The sequence below is a fragment of the Oncorhynchus clarkii genome, chromosome 5, assembly GCF_045791955.1.
Source record: "Oncorhynchus clarkii lewisi isolate Uvic-CL-2024 chromosome 5, UVic_Ocla_1.0, whole genome shotgun sequence".
NCBI classification, from domain to species: domain Eukaryota; kingdom Metazoa; phylum Chordata; class Actinopteri; order Salmoniformes; family Salmonidae; genus Oncorhynchus; species Oncorhynchus clarkii.
Window position 1 is genome coordinate 64,225,152 of NC_092151.1, and position 27,068 is coordinate 64,252,219.

At 46.5% G+C, this 27,068-nt stretch overlaps 1 protein-coding gene across 2 annotated transcripts in view; it reads right to left on the reverse strand.

Moving 5' to 3' along the window:
* LOC139409211 (sema domain, transmembrane domain (TM), and cytoplasmic domain, (semaphorin) 6Bb) overlaps nt 1-27,068 on the reverse strand; it is a 137,682-nt gene that overhangs the window by 33,098 nt on the left and 77,516 nt on the right. The window contains exons 6-15 of one of the 2 annotated variants that reach the window (XM_071154045.1): nt 16,575-16,673; nt 14,382-14,472; nt 13,712-13,831; nt 13,124-13,227; nt 12,162-12,379; nt 6,514-6,645; nt 5,052-5,201; nt 4,042-4,221; nt 2,344-2,484; nt 1,590-1,667 (exon numbers count right to left, since the gene is read on the reverse strand). In XM_071154045.1, the coding sequence (XP_071010146.1) occupies nt 1,590-1,667; nt 2,344-2,484; nt 4,042-4,221; nt 5,052-5,201; nt 6,514-6,645; nt 12,162-12,379; nt 13,124-13,227; nt 13,712-13,831; nt 14,382-14,472; nt 16,575-16,673 (1,313 nt within the window). The remainder of the gene's footprint in view (nt 1-1,589; nt 1,668-2,343; nt 2,485-4,041; nt 4,222-5,051; nt 5,202-6,513; nt 6,646-12,161; nt 12,380-13,123; nt 13,228-13,711; nt 13,832-14,381; nt 14,473-16,574; nt 16,674-27,068) is intronic. The other variant, XM_071154046.1, reaches the window with a different exon arrangement.

Consider the following 27,068-nt stretch of genomic DNA (forward strand, 5'->3'; position numbering starts at 1 on the left):
GCTAGTTAGACTGTAAATGTATACGGCAGGGTAGCCTAGTGGTTAGAGCGTTGGACTACCAGCTGAAAGGTTGCAAGTTCTAATCCACGAGCTAACAAGGTACAAATCTGTCATTCTACCCCTGAACAGGCAGTTAACCCACTGTTTCATTGAAAATAAGAATTTGTTCTTAACATGCCTAGTTAAATAAAGGTAAAATAAACACCATAAAGGTCCTCTAAAGAGGAGAAATAACAGCAGTTTGTTCTTCAAAATGGCCCCTGTCCAATGAGGTAATTTAAACATGGGAAGTGCTCAAGGCTAGAGGGAAGGCTGCATTGACCACAACCAGTGACAGCTCACTGGGATGTGTCTCCAGCTCTACAATTAGTTGAAAAGCCCCAAACAACAAAAAGGCCAACTGAGTGTTTCACTGCCTGAGAAGTAAGTTTACACTGGAGTGGTTGGAGGGTTATTGTGGGTATATTGTGTTGGGTAAATGAAGGCTGCAGGCACTGTTTTGTCACAACACCCTTAATGGTGAGAATGTGAATACGTTTAAGGATTTATTGTCCCCGAGTCTAAAGGAGACCAGATTACAGGTACAGTTATAATTCAAAGAAATATGAAGGCTAATAAACAGACGCAAAACACCTACAGTAATAAAACAATATCAACAGATATACTAATCAGTAAGGAGCCTAATTATCTTTGTTCCAATATAGTCCATGTTACAGTCTTACATTGCAAACAATGGAGAGTTTTTTCATCACCCAGCATCGTTTTCACTTTTCCAAATGGAATTTATCCTCAAACGGGAACATCACTTGATACAGGATCAATGGACAGGTTGACCGCCCTTGCTAAATCAAATCACAACACAGGGCCCTTAATTGTATAACGGTGAGGCTGTAAGGTGCTCTTTAAGGCTCTGTTGTATGTAACTGCTGGCACTGTACCTGTGTTTGCACACATAATTCAATAAGCTGCCTCTCTAAAAAGAGATTTGATTTCACTGGGCTGGGCGGACGTGAGGCAGAGCAGGAGGGAGTGGGAAGGTTTACAGCCCAGAACAAGAGGTGAGCTGCCAAGACAGCCAGGAATCGTTCTGTGGCAGGCGTACAAGAGCAACGCAACCCTGACAAAGATGTACACACAGCTATGGATATCAAGCTGTGTTGAAGAATGCAGCATTGTTGTGAACACACAATGGCAATAGCAGATCTCCTGGATGAATAAATGTACACAGCTCGCTCTGACAGGATAACTAAATGAGGACATGTTTGCCTAGCCACAGCTTGTGTTGCAGGCTTATAACTGTAGGCTCTGTCAGAGCTTAGGCATAACACTCAGTATAAATAGAGAGTGTCACAGCAACCCAGGTGGTCCAGGCATCGACTAGACAGAGAACCAGGCAGAGAACTGGACAGAGACCCAGACAGAGACCCAGACAGAGACCAGGTATAGATACGACAGAGGTCAAACGGATGCCAGACAGAAACAAGACAAAAGTACAGGCCAGACACGGGGCAGGTCGATAGCAGACAGGGACCAGACATGGAACCAGACAGAGGCCAGTGCTGTGCCCTCGTTCCCCCTCAGCACCTCACCTGGTCCCGGGCCTGAGGAAGGAGCAGGTGCTTCCTCTGGTCCAGCCACAGTAGGGGTCCCTGGAGGCAATGCAGTTCCTGGAGATAAACAGAGTAAACACAGTCTTTAGTGATGCACCACCCAGGGCAGAGAGACACCACGGATTCATTGAACACATTACACGTTTGACATATACGTTACAGTATGTCACGCCTCACTAGGTTTAGAGTCTGCTGGCATCAAGGCAATACGACTCAGTGGTGAGTCGTCAGCAAGGCCAAAGAGCAAGAGAGTAAGACGTCTCTGTGTGTGTGTGTGTGTGTGTGCACGCGTGTATGTGCGCGTGTATGTGCGTGTACTGTGCCGAATAGATTTACTGATTTGTCGAAGAGCGCTTGGGGATGTGGTAAAGTAGTTTGGTGCACCAAGGGTAGGCTGTATACGTTGGCAGATGGTTTAGGGCCTGACTATAGGTGTGATTGTAATGATTGGGAGTGGGCGGGGCTTAGGATATGTTACAGATATACTGTATGTGGCTGAGAGGTGTGCGTGGGCTACAGAGGTGTGGCTGAGAGGTGTGTGTGGGCTACAGAGGTGTGGGTGAGGGGTGTGTGTGTGTGTGTGTGTGTGTGTGTGTGTGTGTGTGTGTGTGTGTGTGTGTGTGTGTGTGTGTGTGTGTGTGTGTGTGTGTGTGTGTGTGTGTGTGGAGCTGAAAGGTGTGTGTGATGTGTGTGTGTGTGGAGATGAAAGGTGTGTGTGATGAGTGTGACTTACTTCATGCAGCGTGAGTAGAGCTGGCATCGTGCCACAGGGACCCTGACCACACAAGAGGGGAAGGCCAGCAGCAGAGACTGGCTCACCCAGTCCAGAGTCAGGGACAACAACTGCCTCGCCTGCGGAGAGTCCTCCCCACACCTAAAAACACACACACACAGAGAGACAGTGAGAGTGTTGCCTTATTGCACAACACACAGTCGGCTAAGCCGCACCACACCATGATGAGGTCAAGCTGACCTCATCATATCACACACTAACTGAACACAACATGATCTCACTGCACATCATATCAACACAACACTGCTTCATTAAGTATAACTCAAACCACTTTATGACTAAAAGCACAACAATCAAAGTGAAAGCAGTAAAAGGCCTTCAGAAGCCTGTTTGTCACAGTGTCATCTTTAGTATGCAGTGTGTTGATGGCTGATGACTGAGGCCTGGGGTTGGATGGCCATCAAAGCCACCAGCTACACCCTGCATGGGCTCTAATTGGTACTTAGCACTTCCATATTATCCAAACACCTGCCTTTGTAGGCTGGATTTATATATATTTATATACATATGTTCACTCCTGCATGGGCTTATTTAGATGGTTTATGGTAATAAACATGGCTCACATCTGAGGAGTCATTAGGGGAAATGTATCACACACTACAGTATCAAGTTGTTAGTCATACCTCACAGCAAACAAACTATGTGAGAAACCAGACTGACGGAAGGAGAGCACGAGCGATGGGGAGGGAGAAGAGAGTGAGAGATGGAGAGAGAGAAAGAACAACTAAATAAGTAAACAAAATAAGTAAAATGGAGACAGGTTGAGAAATAATGAAAGTGTGGCCCATTAATCTCTCCGTTTCCCCCGGGTCATTTCATGGTTCATTACCAGGTCGAAAATATGAAATATAGTCATTATGTCAGACAGCCAATCAAAAAACAATTTGGGCTTTGAGGATCTCTATCTGTGATGTGTTCCCGTTGCCCCTGCGATGGTGGCGGTGGCCGTCTATCTACCCTGGGCCCATTAGGGGAGTTAGTCTGGGGTTAAGGAAGGGCAGGCTGGGAGAAGGCTGATCTGATTACTCCATTCCCTCTCTCCTGATTAGCTGGCTCCCTGCTGTGAGGGGGACTGCAAGCCCTGTCACACACCCCTATACCAGGCTCACAGCCACACCACTATCACAGCACAGCAAATCACCCCCAAACACACTCACACACCGGCACCACCGCCGCTATTGCTGCAGCCTTAACTCATCTGCCCTCTGATCTGATTCCTCTGCTCCCCATTTAGTTGTTGGTGGAATGGAACCTCACATTGACGCCTACATGAATGCGTTGTTTTGAAGGGTGGGAAGTAACGGTTTTAACCTCCTTTCACCTGCCAACAAGGTTTGTGCTGCTGTGCTACAGTGTTTCTTACTACAGTAAATGAGCCCCGTTTTCCCCTCAGTCTGAGCAGAGAATAGATCAGGGGGCACAATTAGCAGCGCCGCTGCCATAGCTCTAGTTAGGAGACTCTTGCTTAAACATTTCTAATTGGGCTCATTGAAAGATAACCAAGTAATACCCCATCTGTTTGCTTCCTATCCCCCCCTGTGGTCCCATGCATGTGTTACAGTGAAACACTTAGAAATAATTAATAAGACCATCACAACAGCACCCATTAGAGACTGTCTGTAACCCGTTAACCCTTACTTGTCAGGGATGAAGCCCTCCAGCTCCTCCAGGAAGACATTGCTGCTGGACACGGTGTTGTCCCGGTTGGGGACGATCAGGAACTTGAGGATGGTCCCCCGGCTGGAGCCCAGGAAGAGCACTGTGCGGTTTCTGTAGGGGCCAGCCTCCGTGTCCATCACCATCTTATTCAGCTGGTACCTAAGGGGAAGAAGACAAGATGATGATATAGAGACACTGTGTTTTTCACCCAATCCTCTCTTGACCCCTTGTCCTGATTAACCAATAGGCTATTGCGTTGATCTGACAGAATTTGAGTTAGCAATATAGAGATAATTCCATCTAGCCTATCAAACGGCATATTGGAGCTTATGTTACAATAACTAAGCTTACATGGTCCTATCAAATAGGGTAGGGTCTAGGGCTCAATTTGGGACACAACCAATCTGCATACCTCTTACGGTCATTCACTAAATTAAATTCACACAGTAAAATAGTCATCCAATTTACATACAGAACTAATTACCAAGAGCAGTCATTAATATCATTCAGATGAATGGACTTGTCTTGAAACAATAGCACCGTAGCTGAACTACACAAGTCCTGTGTGTATGAGTCAATGTTCTAAAATAGAAGAAGTCGTTCCACTGGGTAATTCATATTCCACATACAACTTTCACAGTAATAGTCTCCTCCCTCTAGCTCGGCTGGTGGCCATTGTAGTTTGATGCATCCCAGCTGCTTGCCTCCTGCAGCAAACTCTCACAGCGAGCGGATCAACCGACCAGCATAAACAGAAGGAGAACCAGCCCAGAGGCTAATTTGTGTCCATGCAAATATGTGTGTGTATGTGTATGAGTTTGCCCTGAGACATGACAGTAGACTCCTATGGTGTCTAATGGTATGAAGCCATACAAGTGTACATGTCTCAGGGAAACAGCACAGGATGCAGGGAAAGAGCACAGGATGTGTGCGAAAGGTTTCCTAGTTCTGAGTCTGTGATGTCCCCTGATGCGATCACAGAGCCTCACCTGACCATGGTCCTGACGATCCAGGGCCTCTGTCCCAGTGAGGGCACGGCCTCGTCCATCAGGGGGTGGGTCTTCACAAAGTTCAGCATCTCATCAGGGAAACCATTGGATGAGTTGAACCTGGAGCCCTGAACAGCACAGCCCCCTGGCCTGTTGGAGGAGGGTGAAATACAGGGTTTAGCACAGGCTCCCCCTTACTGAGGCACAGGCTCCCCCTTACTGAGGTACAGGCTCCCCCTTACTGAGGTACAGGCTCCCCCTTACTGAGGCACAGGCTGACCCTTACTGAGGCACAGGCTCCCCCTTACTGAGGCACAGGCTCCCCCTTACTGAGGCACAGGCTCCCCCTTACTGAGGCACAGGCTCCCCCTTACTGAGGCACAGGCTGACCCTTACTGAGGCACAGGCTCCCCCTTACTGAGGCACAGGCTCCCCCTTACTGAGGCACAGGCTCCCCCTTACTGAGGCACAGGTTCCCCCTTACTGAGGCACAGGTTCCCCCTTACTGAGGCACAGGTTCCCCCTTACTGAGGCACAGGTTTCCCATTACTGAGGCACAGGCTGACCCTTATTGAGGCACAGGCTGACCCTTACTGAGGCACAGGCTCCCCCTTACTGAGGCACAGGCTGACCCTTACTGAGGCACAGGCTCCCCCTTACTGAGGCACAGGCTCCCCCTTACTGAGGCACAGGCTCCCCCTTACTGAGGCACAGGCTCCCCCTTACTGAGGCACAGGTTCCCCCTTACTGAGGCACAGGCTCCCCCTTACTGAGGCACAGGTTTCCCCTTACTGAGGCACAGGCTGACCCTTATTGAGGCACAGGCTGACCCTTACTGAGGCACAGGCTCCCCCTTACTGAGGCACAGGCTCCCCCTTACTGAGGCACAGGCTCCCCCTTACTAAGGCACAGGCTCCCCCTTACTGAGGCACAGGCTCCCCCTTACTGAGGCACAGGCTCCCCCTTACTGAGGCACAGGTTCCCCCTTACTGAGGCACAGGCTCCCCCTTACTGAGACACAGGCTCCCCCTTACTGAGGCACAGGCTCCCCCTTACTGAGGCACAGGTTCCCCCTTACTGAGGCACAGGCTCCCCTTTACTGAGGCACAGGTTCCCCCTTACTGAGGCACAGGTTCCCCCTTACTGAGGCACAGGCTCCCCTTTACTGAGGCACAGGCTCCCCCATACTGAGACACAGGCTCCCCCTTACTGAGGCACAGGCTGACCCTTACTGAGGCACAGGCTGACCCTTACTGAGGCACAGGCTCCCCCATACGGAGGCACAGGCTCCCCCATAATGAGGCACAGGCTGACCCTTACTGAGGCACAGGCTCCCCCTTACTGACCCATTTCAGTGTTATCTGTGGTCAGTTAATGGTGTCTTACACTCTTACACTTTAGACTCACATAAAGTTCATCAAAATGAGCCAGGAGATGATTGCCAGGTAAGGCAATACTGTACCTTGGTTTGGGAACGAGCTCGTCAGGAACAGGGGTCCATATAGACTCAGGTGATTTCTGCTCCTTGAATCTCCCATCAAACACCCCAGCCAGCTGCTCCATGTCGAACGCACACACAGCCGAACCAGGGATACTACAGAGAGAGAACCAGATACAATGGATAAGGTAGGGGTGGATAGAGTGGCGCAGCGGTCTAAGTCACTGCATCTCAGTTCTAGAGGCGGCACTACAGACCCTGGTTCAAATCCAGGCTGTATCACAACTGGCAGTGATTGGGAGTCCTATAGGGCGGCGCACAATTGGCCCGGGTTCGGCCGGGGTAGGCCATCATTGTAAATAAACATTTGTTCTTAACCGACTTGCCTAGTTGAATTTAAAATATATATATATATATATAAATGGACAATAAAGGTTATATCCTGAATGACATTGAAGTTGGCATACAAACTGGAAGTTGTGTGTTAGAATCCGGGAATACACAGGAAATAAGTAGTCAACAAATGAGGAAATACTCATAGGAAATACTGTAGAGACCACACAGCATGTTCCAGTAAAATGCTTGCACACCTTGGCTGTTGCTAAACTCCTATTGAACTCATTGACCCAGAATGGAACATCTGCTGTGAAAAGTCTAAGTCCCCCCACACTGAACGAAGCGCTACAATACTGTTACTGTAGTGTTGAGTGTGGTAGTTAATGGAGGTGTACACCAGAGAGATGGAGAGAGAGAGCCATGTCAGGACAACAGGGGGTGAATACTATCGTCTCTCTTTCTCTCCTGCTCCGAGAGCTTCTCTTCCCTTTGAGACCTCTTGTTTTTGCTAAGAAGTTGTGTGAGTCTGTTGAGTGACTAGGACTTCTCTGGTACAGCACAAAGTGAACCTTAGGGAGTGACTCAGTTCCTGCCGAGCACTTCACGCCTACTCTATTTTCCCTTTCCTAACTCTGACACTACATCCTGAGAGAGGGGGGAGAGAGAGAGGGAGAGAGAGGGTGTGAAAGGGTGAGGGAGAGTGAGAGAGAGCTGCAGAGAAAGAGAGAATTGAGAGAGCACTGCAGAGAGAGGGGGAGAAAGAGAGAAAGTGAGAGAGCACTGCAGAGAGAGGGGGAGAAAGAGAGAAAGTGAGAGAGCACTGCAGAGAGAGGGGGAGAAAGAGAGAAAGTGAGAGAGCACTGCAGAGAGAGGGGGGAAAGAGAAAGCAGCAGAGAGAAAGTCTCTCTCACTCTCACTTTGCTGCTCACTCCAACACTCCATTACTCCAGTGTTAAGGTCAAGTAGTGCCTGTGCTCAGGTCTTGACACAAACCGACAGATGGGCTTATGGGCTCTCTCCCTGCGCTGCCCCTGTGCCCCTAGGCCTGCTGGAGTAGGTACCCAGGGATCCTCTGAGAACTGTTTGTTTGGGTAAGCTGTCTGAGTTTAGCCTCTCTCTGCTGAGAAACCATAGGCATTTTCCAGCAGGGTGACATGCTAACCTAATACATCATTTGACCAGGTCAACCTCTCTCCAACTGCCTGGCAGCCTACCCTGCCTTTGCCTCTATATTTCTGTATTCTGTCCTCTTCTCCTTCTTCTCTCCCTGTTTATTTTCTCCGTCCTCTCTGCTCTTTCTTGCTCTCTCTCTCTCATCCCCTCATCTCTTTCATCCTCTGTTTTTCTTCTGATCTCTCTTTGCTCATTTGTTTGAAATGAATTGGCATCAGTTTGGCTATGTACAGCTGTTGAATTGTGCAAATAAAGGTTGTTCAAATTTGATGTGCAGTGAGAAGGGTTGACTGACAGTCAGTACAGGCTGTAGGAGGCGGTGGAGGGGTCAGACTTCATGCCAGACCACACCCTCACAGTTTAACCAGCAGACTGACAGCTCTCTATAGCCCAGCTCCGGTGACAGCATGACAGCTGATGGAGGCCAGTGGAGGGGAATGAGTTCTTCAGTCTAGGCCAAGGTTCAAGGAAAGATGAGAGGATTGTTTATTTTATTCACCTGGGTCTTTTCATATTTTATGTCTCTTCCACCTCTGTCTCTTCCCCCTCTCTGCACACACATTTACCTTCTTCAATCTTTCTGCTTTGTCTTTCTATACTTCTCTCATCTGCTTTCTCTCCACCTCTCTCTGTCCCTCCACCTCTCTCTGTCCCTCCACCTCTCTCTGTCCCTCCACCTCTCTCTGTCCCTCCACCTCTCTCTGTCCCTCCACCTCTCTCTGTCCCTCCACCTCTGTCTCTCTCTCCACCTCTCTCTGTCCCTCCACCTCTCTCTGTCCCTCCACCTCTCTCTGTCCCTCCACCTCTCTCTGTCCCTCCACCTCTCTCTGTCCCTCCACCTCTCCCTTTCTCCCTCCACCTCTCTCCGTCTCTCTCTGTCCCTCCACCTCTCTCTGTCCCTCCACCTCTTTCTGTCTCTCCGTCTCTCTCTGTCCCTCCGTCTCTCTCTGTCCCTCCGTCTCTCTCTGTCCCTCCGTCTCTCTCTGTCCCTCCGTCTCTCTCTGTCCCTCCACCCCTCCCTCTCTCCCTCCACCTCTCTGTCTCTCTGTCTCTCTGTCTCTCCACCTTTTTCTGTCTCTCCACCTGGTAAGGACCAAGTATTTATTCAGCTCCTGCCTCAACCCAGGGCCCAGGGGAGGTATCCAGCTGTGACTGCCACCGCATCTCCCTGGTGGCACAGCCTCACTGCTCTCCTGTCAACTGGAGACGCCTCCCTCTGACACCATGTCATCCTAATGGCTCCTATGAGGCTGGGTCTCCAGAGGGCCCCCTGCTCTGACTAACTCCGAAGCACCGCCACAAAGCGTTATGTATTACAGTGAATGCTGCAGAAGAAGCGGAACTCTTTCGTCCACGTGCTCACGGCTGGCTGGTGGGGCACCCCGGCTGACTGTTAACAGGCTATACATTTTTATAGACAAAGATATAGTATCTGAGCTGCATGTGATTGAACAGAAATCATATGCAATCCTTTCATTTCCTTCCTTGTAGACAGAATAAAACATGGTTGTGAGGATTACTTGGAAAATGTACTAGCCTAATCCATAAGTTTACTAATACATTAATGAACTAATATAGGAAAAAATGCACATTTTCAATAGTCTAGAAGAAACAAAGACAAGTTATTTTAACCTGCTGGTGATTTATTTTCTTACAATTTGCAATATAATATTAGTATCAATAATAAAACTAGGCCTAGGGTATTTCATTGAAAACCAGACTCAGACAGCATATGTTGGATAGGAAGTGCCTTCAGCAAGGCACTGAGGCGTGTTCTGGCCGATTCCCTCAAACTTGTCAGCAGCACACCGAATCGCTCCATCCATTGGAGGAGTATTAGGCTACTAGTGATTGGCACCAATATGTCAAGTCTGACTGTAGCCTATTAACAGACTACCAGTTGCATTAGTTTTCGATACGAAAAGAAGACAGAATGTGACTGACCTGGAAAGTGTCCAGACAACTGTGTGCTGATTGACCATAGGCTAGGTGTGTGTGTTCTGAAAGATTATTCTAACCAATCATCTGAATACTTTGGGAGCCCCTACCGACACCTGATGGGCCATCAGGGGGGCAATTAGTCAATATCCCCAAATTGCTGTTGGTCATCTGCTATTGCCTGTTTGATTTAAAACAGCATCTAGTAAGATTTAACAGAGAAAGCAAGGATGTTTCGAATGGGATTTGCTTCTTCAAACTGCCCCCTGTAATTCATACGCAACATTGTTTCACATCCTTTAATAACAGACACATAAACACGCAATAGGCTACAGCTCGCTTCACAGCTGTTTCCCTCTGAAATGGAGGGAAAGTCGATGTAGGCTATTGTAGCCTACGGTGCGCTGAGGGCTCTGTACGCAGCGTTGGAGCCTCGGTGCCAAGTTTTGAAAAACAAAAAGCAGCAAACGTGACTAACTCACCCCAGAGCCCTGCACTTCCCTGGAGAAACTTCTCCAGCCGAGGCCCAGGCACCATCTTTTCAGGCCATGTCTAGTACTGCTAAACCCATCTTGCACAGTAGCCAAGTAGCCTAGCCCCAGGCTAGTGTATAGCATAGCCTAGCCCGGCTTTGCTCACCACCATGTTATCTTCTCAAATAGTCTGTCTCTCTATCCTGCCGCTATAAAAAGCACCCCTCCCCTTTACCTGCAGGCTCAGAGGCTCTCTCATATCCTCCTCTCATAGCCCCCCACTGCTCCTATAGATCCCTGACCTCCTGCAGCTCCGGGAGGTTTGGCTGGGCAGTGCAGTGAGAAGGATCAGGTGCTTAGAAGAAACCCAAGCCTACTGTTCATCCCCTCAGACAGGAAGGACCAGAGGTAGGAGAGGTGGACACACTGAACTGTCAACCAGTCAACCAAGGAGGATTTGGTGTAGTTGCTAGGCTAGCTAGCTAATGCCACAGACCAGGAAGCTTCATGGGGCTGTAAACTCTATCCTGGCTTTGTAGGCATGATAAAATAATTAATAACAAGCAAACATTGAGGGATGCTGGTGGGAAACTCTTAAACCAGAGCTCTTTTTCCACAATTCCCACACTGGTAGCAAATGTGCACATGCGGGAGATGATACACTATCTCAAAATGGCCACTCCAGATTTCCCAAACCCTCTTCCCTGCTGTGCTCACCACACGCAACCGGCAAAAGCAATATGTCTGGTAAGAGCTTTAAAAGTATGCTGCAGCGGACCACACAGTGTTGGGGAGGTTTACAGCGTACCTCTCTCCCTCTCGCTCTCTCTCTGATTTATAATGGAGCACAGCGGCGGCGCGGTGACTAGGCAGGTAGTGTGTGTTCAGCTGGGCCTCTCCCTGACACGCTGGTCACAGTGTTATCTGTAAGCCGTTGTTGGCCCTGTATAAACCATCCATCTCTCTCTGCAGGTGCACCGCTCCCTTCTAGCCCCCATCCCTCTCCCAGCTCTCCCAGCCCTCCCATCCCTCCCATCCCCCCAGCCCAAAGATAAGATACAGCTGATGAAACAGTTTTAACTCTTAAAGGGTGGCGGGGGGTAGCGCGGCAGATGTTTCCCATTATTGACTTCCTTGTCCTTGAATGGGTTTGAGGGGGTCTTCCTCCTCCTCTCTCTTCCTCTCCTGGCTGCCACAACAGCAGCCATTATGAGTAGAGGATGTTATTAGAGCTGGCATTAGTTGAGGTTTGCTCTCTGCTGATAGGCATCCTGCTGGCTCATCTGCATGGGAGACCTGTGTTGAATCCCTATTAGAGTCTGCTCTGTATTCACCACACACACACACACACACACACACACACACACACACACACACACACACACACACACACACACACACACACACACACACACACACACGATAGCCTGAAACGTCTGCATGATATATGGTATATAACACAGGAGACACATCTTTCCTCTACTCTCTTGTGCTGTTAAGTCTGTTTATTGTGCTCCCTCATGCTTTCTCTGCAGCCATCTTCAACCTCATCTAATCCTCCTCTTACCCAGCAGCATCCCTCGTTCCTTTTCTTTCTATTTCATCACTCCAATCTGTTAACTGTCTTCCTCTCTAAAAGCAAACCCATGAAGCAAATAAATGTGTTCCGCCTAATCGAGAACTGTATCTTCCCCCATAAGCCCTAACCATCTCCCTCTCTTCAGGGACCTCTGTCAGTCTACCGGTGTGTACCTGTTGGCGGGGGTGGAGAAGACTCCCAGGATGATGTCCCTGCCGTGCATCCTGATGACAGGGCTGGTGGAGTGGAGCAGATTGAAGTAGAAGTGGGAGTCTCCAGGGACGGAGCAGTTCAGTCTGGCCTTCAGGAACGACGTCCACTGCTTCTCCAACACCCTCTGAGAACCACCCAGGTCCCCCTTACACACCCGAGACACCCGAGACACCTGTACCTGAACACACGTGCACGCAAGCACGTGGAACAGATAGAACAGTCAATGAACTCGCACCATACTACACATCAATGACTATGCACAGAGTTTTCCGCGCTGGGTCAGTTGGTAGCACATATATTTCACACAGTAGATTTAGTGGTTGCAATATTCATGGGATCATACTCATGGAGAATGTATAATAAAGTTTGGCAGATTTAAGTCAGAACAATCGTTCAAAATGAAGATAAAAACCTTTTTAGCCCTTGGGTGAACTCATAAAAATGTAAAGTATTTGCGATGCATGATACCACATTTGACAGATCATTGTTTTAAAATGGTAAATTAAGATCTAGTATTCATGAAATCGTCAGTGCATTTGAAAACTGCTTCTTTGGACAATCTCATCCCAAACTACCGTGGTACAGTGTAAGTATCCACTTACTGAGAGCCCTACAAACATGCAGCACAAAATGCTTGCGCTAGCACATTTCCACCAAATGTGAATTGCTAATTTATTAGATAAAAAGGATTCTTGTTATGGTCATATTTTTTTGCATGAGCACGTATTTCCACTCTGATATGACTGATGCCATTTGGACCGGTAATGAAAAGGCTTTGTCCCGTCTAGATATGCAACAGCACAGATACAGGGAAAAAGATCATCAGAAGTACCAGGCTGGTATTGACATTTGAATAATAACATGAGATGGAACATCCAGGCAGGCAGACACACGACACAGAGGGGCGTGTCCAAAGCTTTACCATTTTGTCTCGTACCTTCTCCAGATAGTTAAACTCCATGGCCATCTCTCTGAAGAAGAAGTAGATGTGAGGACCCCATTCCACTGAACTGACAAAATAGGGCTCTGCAAAGGATGGGAGAGGACCATGTTACACAACAAACACATCTCCATAGAGCTGTAAGAGACCGAGTCAGATAACTCCCTAATCCCAGACACAAACACCAGTGTTGTTAAGCAGGCATACACTTTGAGCATTTTTTTTTTTTTAATTGAGGAGGCTCATTTTCGTTGTCAGTTTCAAAACCTGTTATTGTTTGGTTCCTACTGAATACTACTCAGCCATCCAGCCACATACAGACACAGAGCAGACCTGATCTCTCAGCCCTGGATCCTCTGACCTCAGCAGGGATGCCGCTGACTAAGGCAATGCAGTGAGTCTGACACAGATATTGATCCTGATAGTAAGTGATGTAGTCATAAACAGAGCCTTCTAACAACAGAGGCAACACACACACAAACAAATACACACACGCAGGCGGACACATACACACACAGATGCACACACACACACACATGCGCACACACAAATAAATACACGTGGAAGTACCTCTGAACCATTTGGAGTCGTGTTTGACTGTGCGGAGTGCAGGACTGTCCCCCAGGCTACGGTAGATCACAGCGTCTATCGCCAGGAAGTCCGTCACAGTGGCCGTAAACAGATTCCCCTCTGGCAAAAAACACACAGTCAGATACAATGGGAACAGCTCATATCACAGCATAGTAACAGCTCATAACACAGCATAGTAACAGCTCATATCACAGCATAGTAACAGCTCATATCACAGCATAGTGACAACTCATAACACAGCATAGTAACAGCTCATATCACAGCATAGTGACAGCTCATAACACAGCATAGTGACAGCTCATAACACAGCATAGTGACAGCTCATAACACAGCATAGTGACAGCTCATAACACAGCATAATAACAGCTCATATCACAGCATAGAACATCGCAGAAGGTAGTTTGACATTACATTACACAACTCAATGCATTCGACTGTTGATCAATGAACAATGTATAAGTACATTAGAGATAATTACAGTGGTGCAACAGAGCCTCTAGTACAGAGTGGACAAATCCCTCTATTTCTACTGCTCAGTAATGTGCAATAAAGGTTTCCTATTGTTTCAACCACGGCCAAAGATTGTGTGATGACGGGGAACTACTGCAGCTACACAATGAGGTGTTTAAAGCAATGAGTGTTTCCAAACCTGCGAACAGAGCCACGTTGGCGTGTTTAGGATCATAGGGACAGCGGGCCATCCCACTGACTGTCTCTCCCACCATCTCCAGAGTGTCTCCCTGGAAAGAACACGTGCAAACAGTTCACTATACTATATAATGTTGCTGGAAAACAGAGTGAAGTTCACCTTCACATACAGTAAACATACATGCAACTGCCAAAATGAAGAAAACTCCACCATAAAGTGTCTTAATTGGGCGTTGGGCCACCACAAACCAGAACAGCTTCAATGCTGTTTCTGGAACTCTACGGTGGAAAACGCTGTCTGAGGTGCCACTCCAGAATCTCTCATACTGTAGGTGTTCAATTGGTTTGAGATCGGGTGACTGAGATGACCATGGCATATGGTTTACAGCCTTGTTGATGAGGGCATTGTCATCCTATGGGGGCATAGACATGTTAGCCAAAATAATTGACAAAATAATGGCCTGCCCAAAATTGTTATACATGACCCTAAACATGATGGGATGTTAATTGCTTAATTAAGTCAGGAGCCACACCTGTGTGGAAACACCTGCTTTCAATATACTTTCTATCCCTCATTTACTCAAGTGTTTCCATTATTTTGGTAGTTACCTGTACATGCCCACAGAGTATGGCAATTAGCATATATTATAAAATATTCACAATATTATTATTCACCCTCTGCAATTATGCAAATGGAACAAATACACACAAACACAACCTTTTGAAACGCATGCAGCTAAACAACCACAGGCGAAATCGTCACACAGACACACCATCACCGATTGAAAATGTATTAAATAAATTAAATACTGCGGTTGTCATTAAAACTAGCTATAAATAAACCCTAGGTTCGCTAACTAGTCCCAGGAGAAGCCCTGAGCACGTCAGCCCAGCGCAGGTTGCACTGCTTAGTGTCATTAACAGTCAGAGATAATGGGCCAGGTATAGAGGAGGGAGTCAGTGTACTGGTATGTTGGAGATGTGACAGACTGAACATATCACTTATTTGAAAGCCTTTGATGGTGAAACTGGACCCCCATCCACCTCCCTTTCTCCCTCCCCATTTCCCTCTGCTAATAGATATTCTGGAGGAACGTTGAGAAACCGACTGAGTAAATGATTCATATTTATGCACACTTTTTTGTTGTTGTTTGATTGGCAGAGCAAGGATTTGGTTGTGATGTGGAACAGGTAAATGGGGTACGTCTGATCCTCTTTCAGGACAGAGTGGGTCGGGTGGTGAGCAGCTCCAGGTACATGAGCAGTACAACCACTTAGCGTTTTCCTTCCAACTGGCCTGGCTGGGTTTCACCAGAGGGGAAGAAACTAACCATCCAGATACATCATAAGCACAGCCTCCTCCTCAGTTCAGCCTCCTCCTCAGTTCTGGCTCACACTCTCCCAGCCCTCGTCTCTGTACTCTGATCATCTTGTAAGGTTATAAATGAACCTTATAACATTTCACGGACCCTTAATAAAGCTCAAACTATGTTTATTCCCTGATTGGGTCATACAGCTGCATAAGACAAAAAACACATTCACACAAGCACTGATATTTAACCCTACCTCCTATGCTGAGTCTCCTCCTACACATCTGAACAGCCAATGCATCTCTGTTGCTAGACAGAACCTTAGTGATATCTGTTCTTCCTCACGTCATCTGACCTGACTTCTGCTCACTCCTCATGTTGACTCGTACCAGACTGTCTCTTTCCCTCCCATAGGATCCCGGATGGCTAACAGTAACATATCCTGACAGAATGTAAACGTTATATATTCCCCTTTCTCCCTCAGTGACATGAATAAGTATGTTTCATATTCTCAGAACCCAACAATCTGCAAGCTCCACATACAAGTGTAAGCATTGTACAACAGCAACCGATATCTGAGGAAAGCGGGCCTTTGTTGCCTTGCTAAGGGCCTCTGTCTCTCTCTGCTTTAGGTATCGAACAAATGAGGCAAATAAGATGTAAATGTGCAAGTAAGCAATATGCCTAATGGTGTTTGTGATTGAGCTCTAGGTTCCAGGAAAAATCATAGTCCATTTATCAATGACGCACCAATCATTAAACTCTGATGCATGACTGAACTGCTGACAGGTAGAGATGTGCTCAGCTTCCCGAAGCAGTAATGACTGCTGATTGAGTAAGAGAGATGGTGTATGTGTGTGTGCGTGCGTTCTATAGGTACTCACAGTATAGTTGGCACACAGCGGATTGAAGGCATTGGTCCCACATACAAACAGACCTCCTTGTCGACTCAGCAAAACCTTCATGAAGTTCCGACACTCGTCCTGATAGGAGACAGAGAGGGAGAAGTAAGGGGGGTAGAAATCAGTATGGATCGTCTGTGACTTATTATCCTACTGCTATGTGAAATTAGGCTTCTTAATGCATGATGGGAGGAATTATCACATCATTAACACTGTCAATCACCTCATTATTCAGGCCTATGGAAGCTCCCTGTCTGCATGCCTGCCGCATCAAAGAGTTTCCATTGGCTCACACCAGCTATTGATTGACAGATGGTAATCCCAGCTAACCTTGAGTTTTCAACCAGCACTCGTTTAACTGCAGTAGTACGACCCTTATTACCATGTCATGTTAATAAGCAGCATGCCAATCCCTAGCAGATCCAACATGTCATTGATAGTTGAACAGGGACCATGTATATTATTCCTGTCACCTGTGTGAGTGTGAGTGCAGTGAGGACTATCCCTATACATGTAAATCCCTAGTGACCCACTCCCCCCTCCCTCCCCTTTCCTGTCCCAGTGAGCGTGGCTCCAGCTCCTGGCCCTGCACCTGGTGCCTCAGCCTCTGACCCTCCACCACGGGGGTCCACTCACCGAGCAGAGCCTCTGATGTCATTAAAGGGATGAGAGGAGGGGGAGGGGCTGATCCTCCAGATGCTCAACAGGGTTCTCGTTTTTCCACGGCGGGGGGGGGGGGGGGGGGGGGGGTGGCGGCAAAATGTGTAGAGTGAGGCGTGGTGAGAATTCCTCACACTGCGGTGGTACTAGACAGTGAGACGAGTGACATACGAGGAGCCACTGCTCAATGCATACTAAATAATGTCTGTGTGTGTGTGTGTGCGTATATCTGTATCTGTGTGTCTCTGTCTGTGTGTGTGTTTGTGTGTGTCACTCCACAGATTCAGTGTTCGTGTCAGTATGATTTGCATGTTTGTTTTTCAGTGGGACTGCAGTCTGAGCGGAAAGCTTAAAGCCAGATGTAACACACTGCACGCTTAATGACAAACGAGACGCAGTGCCAAAATCAATAAATACTTATAAGAGCACATAAGCCTAACTAACACACAAAGTGTGGTCTTTTGGCATGGCCCAGCAGCGTAAATTGAAATACAGGATGTCTGCAGTATAAACAACAGGGATTTATACTGTTTGGAAGCCTCTCATCTCTTGCATCATTGTGATCCATGGTGTATCGCTTTATTTGCTCGACTTTTTATTATTTTTTATTTTATTGTCATAATCTGCCTTCATATCCAGAATTTATTTGGCTCCTATATTAACCATACAGCCTGGAGTCTACAGTACTGTATATAGTGCCACATTCAGCTCTCCTTCCCCCTGTTTCCCTCCTCCTCTCTCCCCTCTCACCCCTCCCTCTCCCTGGGCACACTCCAGACAAAGCGCCACCTGTGCTGGCTGGCAGTTCTTTCACTTGACCCAGACCCAGATGATCGCAGCTCCACTTCTCACTGTTTGTGTTACACCACTGCATTATTAATACAGAGCAGCCCGGATGAATTATGCAGTGTGCCGCACATATGAACACAAACACGTTGGTGTTTGTGGTATTGTGAGTGTGTGTGTGTGTGTGTGTGTGTGTGTGTGTGTGTGTGTGTGTGTGTGCGCGTGCATGTGCTTCCACAGGGTTCAACAGAGCTCATAGGCTCTGAGCTTTGAGTCCGATGTGTGTGTGGGACTGAACACACTGAGGGTTCGTTCCCATACAGATGTTTACCTGAACAAGTGCATTCATCTCCCTGCTGATTTCCAGCCTGTAACCCATCCCGTAGTCTTTATCTTCAGTCAGACCCAGGTCTTGCTCAGAGGAACAACAACCCTCTGTTACCACAACACATATGCTCACAACCCACCGCAGTCAGAGAGCATTACTACTGAAGACTCCCTCCAACAACCCACCACAGTCAGAGAGCATTACTACTGAAGACTCCCTCCAACAACCCACCACAGTCAGAGAGCATTACTACTGAAGACTCCCTCCAACAACCCACCACAGTCAGAGAGCATTACTACTGAAGACTCCCTCCAACAACCCACCACAGTCAGAGAGCATTACTACTGAAGACTCCCTCCAACAACCCACCACAGTCAGAGAGCATTACTACTGAAGACTCCCTCCAACAACCCACCACAGTCAGAGAGCATTACTACTGAAGACTCCCTCCAACAACCCACCACAGTCAGAGAGCATTACTACTGAAGACTCCCTCCAACAACCCACCACAGTCAGAGAGCATTACTACTGAAGACTCCCTCCAACAACCCACCACAGTCAGAGAGCATTACTACTGAAGACTCCCTCCAACAACCCACCACAGTCAGAGAGCATTACTACTGAAGACTCCCTCCAACAACCCACCACAGTCAGAGAGCATTACTACTAAAGACTCCCTCCAACAGCCCACCACAGTCAGAGAGCATTACTACTGAAGACTCCCTGAAAGAAACATACAGGAACCCACTGTTCACCAGTCAGAGAGCATTACTACTGAAGAATTCTCTTCGATCATAATCACAGCCGTATATATCCCCCCCCAACACCCACCACAGTCAGAGAGCATTACTACTGAAGACTCCCTCCAACAACCCACCACAGTCAGAGAGCATTACTACTGAAGACTCCCTCCAACAACCCACCACAGTCAGAGAGCATTACTACTGAAGACTCCCTCCAACAACCCACCACAGTCAGAGAGCATTACTACTGAAGACTCCCTCCAACAACCCACCACAGTCAGAGAGCATTACTACTGAAGACTCCCTCCAACAACCCACCACAGTCAGAGAGCATTACTACTGAAGACTCCCTCCAACAACCCACCACAGTCAGAGAGCATTACTACTGAAGACTCCCTCCAACAACCCACCACAGTCAGAGAGCATTACTACTGAAGACTCCCTCCAACAACCCACCACAGTCAGAGAGCATTACTACTGAAGACTCCCTCCAACAACCCACCACAGTCAGAGAGCATTACTACTGAAGACTCCCTCCAACAACCCACCACAGTCAGAGAGCATTACTACTGAAGACTCCCTCCAACAACCCACCACAGTCAGAGAGCATTACTACTGAAGACTCCCTCCAACAACCCACCACAGTCAGAGAGCATTACTACTGAAGACTCCCTCCAACAACCCACCACAGTCAGAGAGCATTACTACTGAAGACTCCCTCCAACAACCCACCACAGTCAGAGAGCATTACTACTGAAGACTCCCTCCAACAACCCACCACAGTCAGAGAGCATTACTACTGAAGACTCCCTCCAACAACCCACCACAGTCAGAGAGCATTACTACTGAAGACTCCCTCCAACAACCCACCACAGTCAGAGAGCATTACTACTGAAGACTCCCTCCAACAACCCACCACAGTCAGAGAGCATTACTACTGAAGACTCCCTCCAACAACCCACCACAGTCAGAGAGCATTACTACTGAAGACTCCCTCCAACAACCCACCACAGTCAGAGAGCATTACTACTGAAGACTCCCTCCAACAACCCACCACAGTCAGAGAGCATTACTACTGAAGACTCCCTCCAACAACCCACCACAGTCAGAGAGCATTACTACTGAAGACTCCCTCCAACAACCCACCACAGTCAGAGAGCATTACTACTGAAGACTCCCTCCAACAACCCACCACAGTCAGAGAGCATTACTACTGAAGACTCCCTCCAACAACCCACCACAGTCAGAGAGCATTACTACTGAAGACTCCCTCCAACAACCCACCACAGTCAGAGAGCATTACTACTGAAGACTCCCTCCAACAACCCACCACAGTCAGAGAGCATTACTACTGAAGACTCCCTCCAACAACCCACCACAGTCAGAGAGCATTACTACTGAAGACTCCCTCCAACAACCCACCACAGTCAGAGAGCATTACTACTGAAGACTCCCTCCAACAACCCACCACAGTCAGAGAGCATTACTACTGAAGACTCCCTCCAACAACCCACCACAGTCAGAGAGCATTACTACTGAAGACTCCCTCCAACAACCCACCACAGTCAGAGAGCATTACTACTGAAGACTCCCTCCAACAACCCACCACAGTCAGAGAGCATTACTACTGAAGACTCCCTCCAACAACCCACCACAGTCAGAGAGCATTACTACTGAAGACTCCCTCCAACAACCCACCACAGTCAGAGAGCATTACTACTGAAGACTCCCTCCAACAACCCACCACAGTCAGAGAGCATTACTACTGAAGACTCCCTCCAACAACCCACCACAGTCAGAGAGCATTACTACTGAAGACTCCCTCCAACAACCCACCACAGTCAGAGAGCATTACTACTGAAGACTCCCTCCAACAACCCACCACAGTCAGAGAGCATTACTACTGAAGACTCCCTCCAACAACCCACCACAGTCAGAGAGCATTACTACTGAAGACTCCCTCCAACAACCCACCACAGTCAGAGAGCATTACTACTGAAGACTCCCTCCAACAACCCACCACAGTCAGAGAGCATTACTACTGAAGACTCCCTCCAACAACCCACCACAGTCAGAGAGCATTACTACTGAAGACTCCCTCCAACAACCCACCACAGTCAGAGAGCATTACTACTGAAGACTCCCTCCAACAACCCACCACAGTCAGAGAGCATTACTACTGAAGACTCCCTCCAACAACCCACCACAGTCAGAGAGCATTACTACTGAAGACTCCCTCCAACAACCCACCACAGTCAGAGAGCATTACTACTGAAGACTCCCTCCAACAACCCACCACAGTCAGAGAGCATTACTACTGAAGACTCCCTCCAACAACCCACCACAGTCAGAGAGCATTACTACTGAAGACTCCCTCCAACAACCCACCACAGTCAGAGAGCATTACTACTGAAGACTCCCTCCAACAACCCACCACAGTCAGAGAGCATTACATTACTACCACCTAGTGCATCTGGTTTCCACTGATCTAATCCTCCTGATGTTGAGCTGGTTGCACAATTGCACATGTCCCCAGTGTGGCTCCTCTTTGTTTCATAAACCTACAGTATACTATTAACTAAGCATAGAGACTTAAGAAATTCCACTAAATGAAACGGACTTCCTTGGACCAGGATGTTGTCACTAAACTGAGGATGAGCTAATTACCATAGCCAAGTTTAGAAATGCTCGAACAACACTGGGCAGAGATACATTTTTAAAGCTAGTTTCCTGCAATTCTACACATTGTTGTCATGGCTTATGCCGTGTTCTTATGCTATCAGCGACTCAAACATTAAAACCAAATCATGGCATTTTTGGAATTTTAGATTCTTCCTGACCATCTAGTTTTTATTTTGGTGATTGTTAGTTCTCAAAAATATATACTTAAATTATATTTTCTACATACTTTATCAATGTTTTACCATCCCCCCCAAATATTTAAAATAAATATATGTACAGTACCAGTCAAAAGTCTGGACAATAAAGAAAAACCCTTGAATGAGTAGGTGTGTCCAAACTTTTGTCTGGTACTGTAGATTTTTTTAATCATATTTTGAGACCGCCGCAGCTAAATGAATATAGGGGAAACATCGTACCATCACAGCTTCTCACTAAAGCCTCAAAAGTTTCCCTAGCATGCTTGAATGGGCCCATCACTGCTGGGACCTGCCAAGAGCTCAGAGAGAGACAGAACTCTTTCCACGCTCCAGCAGGCTACTTTCCTTTCCTCCTCCCCTCTGTTCTCCTCTCCTCTCACTTCCCTATCCTTGGGTGATCCACGCTTGACTCCGATCATCAGAAGCAGATCTGTCATTTCAAGGCAACATTCTGACTTTGACTTTGATGTAAGGCAGAGTGACTGGGGCACGAGAGGGTGGGGGGCGGAGGGCGAATACGGAGGACAAATTAACAGCAGTGCTAAATTAGCACAAATTTGCCCGTAAAAAGGCGCTTCCTGCCCACGTCCTCTCTTACTCAGCATGTTAGTACTAAGCCTCTCCGAAGCTCCTCTTGTATCTCACAGAGGCTGTTTGATGCTAATCCTGTGTGAATGCACTACAGGCCAGCATCAACATCTCCCCTGAAGAGGAGGAGGAAGGGGAGGAGGGGGGAGGTGAGATTCAGAGACTATCTAAGGCAGCTATGTGGCAGTAATGGTTAGGTCACCTGATGGCTGACCCAGAGTTGCAGGGTCAGCTCCCTGTCGGGTACACTGTGGTCTCTCCTTGACCAAAACACTTAACCCAAATTACTGTAGTATGTGGCCTGCTAAGGAAATGAGAAACATGTTCATGTTCAGCTGGAGAGTTGGTGTATTTAGGGCATCTGCAGAAACACAATACAACAAACATACAATAAGATGTGAAACCATATCATGGTGAGACTGGTCTTGTCTTGTTCAGAGGACTGAAATGCAGACCCCCTCTGAGAGTTGGTATTAACAACATATTGATCAAACAATCTTACTAAGTGCTGCACATAAGAATGCAAAACTGCTCTTTAAAAAGCCTACATGGCGTTCCCTTTGTTTGCATACTGGCTGACCATGCCCTTGAGCCAGCTGAGGCCAGGGATCTCTCTCTCTCTCTCTCTCTCTCTCTCTCTCTCTCTCTCTCTCTCTCTCTCTCTCTCTCTCTCTCTCTGTTTTGTCTGGGGTTATGGGATTGTGGTTAGAGTAGTACTCTAGGTAAGTCTATGGTTGCCTAGAGTGGTTCTCAATCAGAGGCAGGTGTTTATCGTTGTCTCTGATTGGGAACCATATTTAGGCAGCCATATTCTTTAGGTCTCTTGTGGGTGATTGTTCCTGTCTTTGTTACACCAGATAGGGCTGTTTTTGTTTTTTCACGGTTCTTGTATATTGTTCTATTTTCATCCTTATTAAAGATGTATCTAAATAACCACGCTGCGTTTTGGGCCGCCTCTCCTTCAACAGAAGAATCCCGTTACAATCCTGGTACTGGGTTAAGTTCATGATGCAGTTGAACGTAACAAGGGCCCCAGGACCAGTGGATGCAACATATCCCCATACCACCAAAAATCCCCCACCCTATTTTACAGTAGGTTACAGTGGGGTTATTTTCTGCTCGTGCATTCTCATTTCGACACCAAACCCACCACTGGTATGCATGGCCAAAGAGCTCTATTTTCAACAAAGCACCGGTTCCAATCGAGTGCCAATGTTATTTAGCAAACTCCAAGCATTAACATTTGTTGGGTGACATGAAAATAAAGCTCTGGTGGGTTTGGTGTCGAAATGAGAATGCATGAGTGGAAAATAACCCCCCCAAAAACAAAGACGTCTTGATTGCGTATGTCTTCATACCCCAGAGTTAATACCTGGTGGAAGCACCTTTGGCAGCCATTACAGCTGTGAATGAATTCACATTAGTGACGGGAATGTCATGAACCGAAAGACATGCTTGCGTTGCAGCTCAAAAGTACTGTAAATGTCACAGTAGCCACTAGCCAGGAGGCTAAGCATTGAAAACGATTCTACTAACTAATGTTAAGAAAGCAACTCTTAATTTATCTACCATATAGACTCGTAATTATTGCAACAATTCACAAGAATGTGCAGACAATTCTTTTTTCGTCTGTAGCTCCAAGACAAAAGCACAGTTACTGCTAAAGCTAACAACATATCTTCATCAAGTAACATTATCCTATCAAAAACGAACAATAAACCCTCTTATACAAATATAAAAGTGCAGTAGGCCTACCTAATGTTTATAAATATCATGCAAATCATTAGGCTACATGTGGCAAAATCAAATTGCCACTGAAAACGTGGCTAGGCTATAATTCACCGGGGAGTTGAGATGTTGAGCTGTTGGAAGCCCGTTCCCCCCTCCCAAAAATAAAATACATATACACTGTAGATACATATAAATCATACATATAGGTTATGTTTCTTCATTTGTAGCATTGTGTGGCTCCATGCTGCAGAGTTCAGCACAGCAGGACCACCGGCAAACGTGTGGCGAGTTGGCATTTTCCCCAGCCCTTTTGATTTGGTTTAATAAAAAATATTGGCACAAAAGCGTTGGGAAGATGGACAAAGTACTTTTGTTTAAACGTTTTTTAAAAAACAACATATGACCTGATTAGAACAAATCTGGTCCCATCATAGCCCATATAAACCGTTTTTTACAGCTGATTTATTACTGTCACTCCCAGAGTTTTACCTGGTTAGGAAATCAACTCCCCCACACACCACTCTGGGACCTGTGGTGGCACCTCTAAAATCACCACACAGTGTTAGAAATGAAAAAATAACTAATTTTATTTGTATAATCTACTATCTCAAAATGTTCACGTAGTGTGACTTGCATATCTCAAAATGTTGACTTACATATGTCAACATTTTGAGATAGTATCGACATTAAAAAAAATGTAGGCGGGAATGGCCTTCCATAGTTTTCTGTAGCTCAGCTCAGCCAGCAAGTGGCAGCTACAGCGACAATTTCAAAATGCAATTTCAGCTAAAAACCTAAGATATAAGAAAAATGTCTGTACATATCAGCTGTTTCAAAAACATTGCTCTGCTATTACCATTTATACTGTAGGAGTGTTGCGCTCAATGAGACAATTCTGTTCACACTGCCCTGCTGGGAGGGGCCAACATTGAGTGAGATGTGATCATTTCGCAAGTTTACACAACAGTACTGTCTCTCAAGAGTCGATGCCTCTCGAGAACCTCACGAAAATGTCCCTTTGCTATCGTCAATGTGAAAACGGGCTAAGATTCTACAGACTTAGCACAACTCTTTGGGCAACATACTGTATATCCATTGTTTTTGTCAAAACTGCTCAAGCTCAGAAAATTAGGTTTTGAGTCATTGATCCCACAGCAATATTCAAACCTTCAGGACTGAGACTGGACCACTCAGGAATACTTAACACCTCTTGGAAAGCCATTCTGTTGTGTCTTTATCGTTAAAATGTGTGTAATTGTCTCACTGAAAAATAAAACTCTATCCCAGGGTTAGATTTTTAGAAGACATAGGCAGGTTTTTCTCTAATGTTTTACCTGGGTTTGCTCCTTTCATATTTATTTTGATCCTGAGAAACTCCCTAGTCCCTGTTGGTGAGACGCATACCAATAACATAATGCTGCCACTACAATACAGAGGGTTTATTTTCCCCTCTTTGTCTTACAGTATTACTTAAAATACTTGTTGCAAACAGAATGTATGATTTGGAGCAAATTTTTAATTTATGTTTTACACAGGCTTCCTTCTTTTCATTTTGTCATACAGGCCAGTGATATGGAGTGAATGCAATGTTGTTGATTCTCTGTATTTTCAGGTATAGCATCATGTTATGGGCATGCTTGTCACCGGCAGGGACTGGGGAGTTTGTCATGATTCAAATAAATATTAAAGGAGCACGGCCCAGGTAAAAAGTTAGAGGAAAACCCACCGTAGTGTTCTGAAAACCTAACCCTGGGATAGTGGGACAATTACACACATTTAAATGCCAAAAAGCTGAATAGTCCAGTCTCAATCTGACTTAAATCTGCTTGTCAATACTTTTTTTAACCTTTACTTAACTAGGAAAGTCAGTTAAGAACAAATTCTTATTTTCAACGACGGCCTAGGAACAGTGGGTTAACTGCCTTGTTCAAAGGCAGAATGACAGATTTGTACCTTGTCAGCTCGGGGATTTGAACTTGCAACCTTTCAGTTACTAGTCCAATGCTCTAACAACTAGGCTACCTGCCGAAGTCGGTTCCTCTCCTTGTTCGGGCGGTGTTCGGTGGTCGACATCACCGGTCTTCTAGCCATCGCCGATCCATTTTTCATTTTCCATTTATTTTGTCTTGTTTTCCCACACACCTGGTTTTCATTCCCTCATTACGTGTTGTGTATTTAACCCTCTGTTCCCCCCATGTCTTTGTGTGGTATTGTTTCTTGTAAGTGCTTGTGCACATTGTTGTCTTGTGCGCGACGTGCTTTGTACCCATTGTCTATTATTCTGGATGCCGGTGGTTATATATATATGTATATTAAACTGCTCCGGTTATTACCCAGTTCTGCTCTCCTGCGTCTGACTTCGCTGCCACCAGTTACGCACCCCTTACACTGCTTGAAAACCAGAGACAAGATTTGAGTATTAGTGTCCATCAATGATTCCCAACCAAATTTACTGAGGTTGAGCAATTTTTACATAAATAATGGATATATGTTGCCCTAAGAGCTTTGGAAGGTTGGTAGAATCTTATTTAAAAAGATTCACAGATGCTAATAGCTTTTAAAGGTGCTTCCACCAAGTGTCAACTCAGGGTGTGAAGACATACGCAATCAACACATCTTCAATTAAAATATATATATAATATATAGGTTGTGTAGATTGGTAGAAAAAAAATCCAGTGTAATCCCTTTTAAGGTGTCAAAATGTGAAGATTGTGTGTTGACTTTAGCTCAGTTTATTTTATACAGTAATTTCTGCTCATCT